The sequence below is a fragment of the Ursus arctos genome, unplaced genomic scaffold (assembly GCF_023065955.2).
Source record: "Ursus arctos isolate Adak ecotype North America unplaced genomic scaffold, UrsArc2.0 scaffold_1, whole genome shotgun sequence".
Taxonomy (NCBI): Eukaryota; Metazoa; Chordata; class Mammalia; order Carnivora; family Ursidae; genus Ursus; species Ursus arctos.
In genome coordinates this window covers 27,094,116-27,101,444 of record NW_026622763.1, presented here as the reverse complement: position 1 = coordinate 27,101,444, position 7,329 = coordinate 27,094,116, and the positions used below count along the sequence as shown (strand labels likewise).

The following is a 7,329-nucleotide window of genomic DNA, read 5'->3' as shown; positions in this document are numbered from 1 at the left end:
TGGTTGCTTCTCTGTTCTTGGCCATGAGCCGACTTACTGGCGCCATTGCCAAGATGAAGACATTCAAGAGGGGCAAGGTAACTTCTTTCTCAGGCAGCTCCGTGGGTGCTGGAGCTGCCAGCACACCTGGCTATCTCTTGAACAGACTCACTGCCTGTACCATACACCCCATCTATGTAGATAGCCTATGCCTCTGAGCTCATTATTGGTAGAAGAAGTGTTTGCTTTTTCTTTTTTTTTTTTTTAAGATTTTATTTATTTATGTGACAGGGAGACAGCCAGCAAGAGAGGGAACACAGCAGGGGAGTGAGAGAGGAAGAAGCAGGCTCCCAGCGGAGGAGCCCGACGTGGGACTCGATCTCCAAACACCAGGATCACGCCCTGAGCCAAAGGCAGACGCTTAATGACTGCGCTATCCAGGCGCCCCAAGAAGTGTTTGCTTTTGAATCCATGCTTCACACATTTTATTTACATGCTTTATTTTTCATTTTATGAATGAATCGATAACTAGACTTACTCTTTATTGCACTGGATTAATTTTATTTATTCCTTTTGAATTTGATTAAAAAGCTGTCAAACAAAAGTCTACATTTTTATCAGCAGACTACTTTCACAAAACTGGGTATGAGATATGTTCAGCTAGAATACACTTTTCGAAAATAAAACAATGTTTGATATATTCTAGACAGTTACGCTTTTGTTTATCCATGACAACTGAAACTAACCATCAAATGGATAAAGCAATCCAAGTCTAGTCAAGAAAACCTTAGGGCATATGCAAAAAAAAAAAAAAAAAAGACTTTTAAAAAAGTTCTTTCTAGATGGATTTAATGTAATTCACCAATAAAGCATCCTCAGAAGCATAATAAAAATTCTACATAAAATGACATAGCCAGGGCAGAGGAAGACATACAATTTAATGAAGATTCAAAATGGATGCTAACATTAAAAATGAGCAGTCATGCAATTCCTGTATAATATAAAGATCAAAATTCCAGGGCACTAATTTTGCCTCTAATTTATAAGATAGTATGTTTATGGGACTGCAAATAGTGTATGTATATGTGTGTATGTATGTGTGTGTGTATAAAATCTCCAATGGTAAATGTTTTGAACTGTCATTTCTCTGCAGAAAAACTGCCATTCAACATGTTGTGTTTGTAAATTTCACCATATAGTATTGGGATAGCTAGGCTGTATTTTATATTTGCACATGCAAAAATGTTCCTGAAAGTTGAAATATGTTTATCTTAGTGGAGAACCTGATCTTTTTTGTTCTCTTTAAAAATGATTAATTTCTGATTTCTTCCCTCTTTTGGTTCTACTCACGTACAAGTAGGAGTATGGGAACATGCCCGAGGCAGCCAGGGTAGTGAGCAGGCTCCCCTGTGTGCACACATACCCATATTGACAAAACTCACACTCACACAGTTACACACCCAAGGCCTGGGAGCAGTTTTGTAACTGTTTTCTGGATATGTGCTGTGCTCTGCACATTATTTTATAGTGTGGAGCATGCATAATGAATGCCTAGACGTGCTAGAAGGGACAGCAATGAAGGGGTTAATGTAGAACACATATAGGCAAATATTGTCAACTATTTTATTCAAATGTTTGGAACTTAAACACAAAATTATCATTAAGTTTTCACAAAATGAGGCATCTGTCGCTTGAAAGGAAAAAAATATTTCAGAAATATGTTTACAGAAATGTAAAAATATTAGGCATCGAGACAGATGTGAATATATTCAGTCACTTGTCTTGTCTGTCAGGCTTCTTCTGAGCCGAAGATCGTATTGTACTCACTCAGCATGAGCTCAGCTATCTGGTTTTGGTATACCATATGTATCGCCATGTTCCCCATTTCATCTTCAGCTCGCAGAAGGGTGGGTCCAAATACAATCCCTAGGCTTTGAGTGGACATGAGGTTCTTGGAGGCTCTGGCCACAATCCTGGAGTGGAGAGGGAAAGAGAGAAGATTTTATGATTTTGAAGCGAAATTGTGGCTACTTTTGATTGATAAAATTCTGTGTTCGTGAATTCTTTTTCTTTTTTCAATTTCAACTTAAAGAAAGAAAGTAAGGGCAGACATTGGCTTTGACAAAACAGAGAATGCAACATAGGCAAAACATTTTTCTAGTTCTAGAAGAACAGCAACTTTACCATGACATTTAAAAATCTTCTACTATTTAGGCTTCATTGTATGAACATAGAACCTATGACTTTGGGGACAAGGATTCACTGCCTTGTCCCATTTTTTAATCCCCCGTAGTACCTGGACATTGTGAGGGCTCAATAAATGTGGAATGAATGAATAAGTAAACAGCAAAAGTTACTGTGGCGAGTTAACAAGATTCGGCCTTTGAAATGGTTATCGTCAATGGAAGAAACAGGTAAGAGATGCCTAAAATATATAAAAATCCAAACACAATAAATAGAATAATATACACATAGTAATGATAGAAAGTTGACATAAACTAAAAATGCTAGTAAGTTTTTACTGATTGGAGTGAGAAAAATGTTCCTGACAAATGCTAACTACAAGATGTTTTGTAGAGAAGGTAGGTTCTGAGACGTTTAGGTGTACGGCAAAATTCTGAGTGTCCCCTTTCATTTTGGTCATCCCATTTAGCTCACACCTCAATAAAATATGGAATCCTGTAGAATTTGCATGGAAAAGAGTCCCATTGGAATCGAAGACATGTTTGCTTGTGAGGACTGCATGGGGAGTCAGAATACAAATGAAACATTAGGATTTGGTTTTATTAATGCTAATGCTTTGCCTGCTTGAATACAGGACCCTTAAAAGGAAGATAAAGCTCCATCCTAGATACTGAGACTTTTAAACAATGATGCTTATTCTTACAGTGTAGCCTAATTCATTTTATATGAACATCAGGGAGGCAAGGTTTTAGGGTTAGCATGCGGAACGATCAGGTGCTAAGAATTCTAAACTCTGCATCCCACCAGACATCTGGACCCAAGGGAACAATGTGAGTGTAGAGAATAAAGTGAGGCAAAGGAACTTTATTGCAAGGCTGTGGGGTCTCCATCTCAGAGCCTATTGTGGAACAGTGGAATGCTGGACCTAAGAGGACCCTTTGTTTGATCCTCTATCAGAGGGGGCAGGAAGACCTGCTTTATTTCCATCTCTTTATGAACCCAGATCTCTGAATGCCCACTTCTGTGACCAAGAAGCCATGCCTTTTCTCTCCTGAATGAGTCTGAGAAGGACCAAAACCATTTATTTATGACCCCCCATAGCACAAGTTCATGGCCAGCAAATGCCCTTGACCTAATCACTATAAAAAAAAAAATCAAGTATTGTTCTAAGCAATGGTATCATCTCATTTAATCCTCATAATCATCCCACAAGGTAGCTTCTGTTATTCAGCCTGTTTTACAAGTGAGATGACTGAGGCCAAGAGAGGTGAGGTGCCTGATGTCACACAGAGCTGAGGTGCAAACCCTCGGAGTCTGGTTCCAGTGCCTTTGGAAGCACCATTGCCATGGTGTGTGTGTTAGGACTCCTATCCTTAATTACCGGGTTGGCTTTTCATTCTGCCACCTTCCATAAGATTATAAGATCCTTCCATAGAAGGTTTAAATTTGTAGTCCATACTTCAGAATTGTGATTGACAGCCTGATTCTAATAGATTTATTGTGCACAAAATGACTCTCAAATTTGGGCTGAATGTTCAAGATATTCCACCTCCCATTTTCCACTTTTTTCTGCTTTATAAGGAGAGCATTTATACCTATGAGCACTGTTGACTTGGCTACATTCTGTAAGGGGTTCTTATATTTTAGAGTGTCAATGAGTTATCAGAGACTTCAAGTTTAAAGATTCCTTTGGAATATAAGAAACTCTGCCACTTTGATACTGCATTTACCGAAAGCCTGTAGAATGATTTAAACATTCTCTTAACCTAGACTGGGGACAAACGGAGCGAGCGTGCCTTTGTTTCAATTTAATATACCTGTTTACCTCAGCTTAAGATCTCTTTTGAGCCTTTCCCAGAGCCTCTTATTATAAAAGTCATTAGTAAGATATACTGTGAAGGAAAAACAGAGTTTTCTCTTGTGATTTTAAAGTAACACCTTTTATGACACTCATTCATTGACTCCACTACAATTAAAAAAAAAAAACTCGTAAAGAAAATATGGAGAGAAAATGTAACTGATCAATAAAGTACCTATTAGGTAAAAGTTGCTTTAAAACTTTATCCAGAGCTAGCAAAGATCTAGTTGATAACATTTTTGAACAGAGAACAGGGCTCAGAGGTAATAGGGCATGCAATAGGTAGAAACAGAAGCAAGAAAGTATTGAAAGAATGAAGGTAAATCACTGACACAAGGCATCTTGGCCAACAGAGTAGAGGAAGATGAGGACTGGAGTCCAGGGAGACTGAAAAGGGAAAGGGACGATGTGAAGATTAATTGGGGATTGAAGATGTATTTTCCTCTTCAATAACAGTTGTAATTTCAGTTAGTAGCAGGAACAGTGGAATTTGGGATAGTTGGGAGACAGAATTGAATCTATTCACACAGGTGAAGCTAGAAATTAAGGGAGACCCAAGAGCTGACTACTGGAGCGAGCACCCGGGGCTGTCAGGAGGATACAAAGGTAGAAGCTGGGAGAGGTCTGTAACATCTGGAGGAACTTGGGTGAGGGGAGGGGGCCCTCAGCTTTCCAGGGCATCCCAGAAAGTTAGAACATATAGGACATGGGCCATGAAGGAGGCAAAAGAAGGCTGAAATGGGGCTAGACTAGTTTTCAATTTTCCCAAGAGTTCTTCATATTTTTCCTGTTCAGCCAAAGGCCTGGTCTTTGAATCCACAGTAGGACCAAATCTAGAGGAGGACACCAAGATTGAGTTTAAATTGGCTGGAGAGTAGGAGGCTAGAGCTGCATGTCAGAATCCACCTCGGGGAAAGATTTCTCTGTCTTAGCCAGTGGGTTATGCAAGAGGACTCTTGTAATGGATTTCTGCCAATGCATCAGTTTCCTAAATTTCCTGTGGACAAATGTTCATTTTGTGCTTTTATGCATGTGTGAATGTGGAGCATTCATTCCATCTCAAACTTACATCCTTTCTGTCCATTTCTCTGCATGCTTTCTACTTGATTTTAATAAAACCATCTTTAACTTATGAGTGCTTTAAAATAACCTTGTTATCAGTAGATTTTACTAAACAACACATAGTTTTTTGTATTCTTGTTATATTTACATTACCGCAGGTTAAATTTCTTTAACAGCTTGGAATTTTTTCCTAATTTTGGTAAATCAAGTTACTCGCAGCAACTTATAGAAAAATCAAATGTAGTTAAGAAAGTAAGTTAATAAGACAATGTGGAAGTGTATTAAATAAATACATGCTTTCTGATTCACTGTTAGAGAATGTGTGCTTGTGTGTGTGTGTATACATATGTATGTATATATATGTACGTAAGGATGTATATATGTGTGTGTATATTTCATTGGCAATTATTTTTCTGAATATCAACCAACCAGTAGTTGGTGTGTTGAAATATCAAACAACTTTTCAGTTAGAAAAGATGCTGAGAATGAAGACGAATTTGGGGTAGAAATCACCATCTACCAAATTATATGATTCATGTAGATAGGCAAATACACTCTCATATCAACATTTAAATTAAATTAGATTCCTTTCTAATAGTGGGTAGCAAAGATGTCCCCCAAACTGGGGTCGTCTTGGAAAATATATTAAGGCCCTTACAAACTTCCTTACTGAAATGTGAACTTACCTATTCTCTACCTCGGTAAACTGTTAACTAGTTAAGTGGTTGGTTTAGGACCACATAGGGAGTCAACCATCATTTCAAAGTACAGCTAGAATACTATCCTGAAAAATTATTTAAATCTCAGAGGTTTTTTGTTTGGTTGGTTTGTTTTGTTTTCACTTCAAATCAAAGGATATCAAAATTCCCACTCCCACTGTGGGGACCAGTTGGGTATTGAAAGTGCCATTATTTCTAAAGATTTGAACTAGTAAACATATGTAGAGTAGAAACATAGGCTAGTGAAGGAAAGAAAAGCCACGCATGGAAAAAAATCCAGTCTAGTACCAAAGATGGAAAAACTCTCAAAAACAATAAGTTATACTTCCAGTAGCTTAAAATGCAGTTGAGTCGTATTTTTGGAAGGGCGGATCTGACTCAGTAACCATGTAGATTTTTACTATGGGTCTGACGATATCTTTCACTAAAGTGAATTCTGCAAAACCCCCTTTCTGTGATATGATTTACAAAAATAGGCATTCCAGAGTAAAATAAGTTTGGGAGTAAATTATACGCCATTTTTTTTTTCTTCTTGGAAATTCACAATACACAATAGCATAATAAAGGCTCTGACAAGCTCGTCTTTGTTTGACTCATGTCTTCTCTAGCTGACTTGGATGTCATAGATTCTCTTTCCTGAGGAGCATGTATTAGGAAATGCTGCTCTAGCTTGCCTTGCTAAAGGCCTACTATTTAAGTTTGAAAATGTTATGGATTTTACCCTCCTATGCCACCTGGCTTTGGAACTCTGTAGCAGCTAACTCAAAGAGGTCAGATTGTGGTCATTTCTGGAAAGTTCCACCCCTCTGGTGGGCTTAGATTTCATTAGGCCTTAAACTCCATGACAGTGTTGTAAATTTTGAGCTATGATTTAACCTGTTTTCAGCAACCAAATGAAAGAAACTCCCTTTCTATGGCAAAACAAAGACCAAAAGGCAAAAGAACACATCTGAATGAGAAAGGTGAGAGCAAAGACATGGTTGAAAGATTAAGGTGCAGTGAACTGATGGATGGGTAAGGAGGTGCAAAAACATTCAGATCTTATAACAATATTTGGGAATTCCTCAACAAGGCTGTTTACTCACCATTAATTTATTCCCAGAAATCCTTACAGCAAAGATTCTAAGCAACACGTTAGTGACTGCAAATGCTTGACTAATAGGAATAAGACCCCAAACTGCACTCTTTTGAAAATGACTATTTATTAATACTACTTAGTTTAAAATAGCCTGACAAAAATAATTATGATTTTTTAAATTTGTTCATGAAATAGCACTTGATATACATTCACTGTAAAAACAATTCTAATACTGTTAAGTAAAATTCAAGTTTATAAAATCTTGAAATGGGTAAGAATTCATTTTTCTGGCAAGAGCTGAAAAAATGATATACAGTTTACAGCATTAAAAGGAGAGGAAATGCCAGAGCTACTTTTTTGTTGGGTCCAAATGGAAGGAGCAATGATCCATCAATTTAAGATTATTTTAGAAATAAACTATGATCCAGTGCTACAGATGTTGGACCCCA

General features: G+C 37.6%; 1 protein-coding gene across 1 annotated transcript in view; it reads right to left on the bottom strand.

Annotated features, from left to right (window-relative positions):
• Window positions 1-519: 519 nt before the first annotated feature.
• The window catches only part of ARHGAP15 (Rho GTPase activating protein 15), a 596,409-nt gene continuing 589,599 nt past the window's right edge, over window positions 520-7,329 (bottom strand). Inside the window, exon 14 of the mRNA XM_026510055.4 lies at window positions 520-1,952. Within this exon, the coding sequence (XP_026365840.1) occupies window positions 1,769-1,952 (184 nt within the window). The 3' untranslated portion in view covers window positions 520-1,768. The remainder of the gene's footprint in view (window positions 1,953-7,329) is intronic.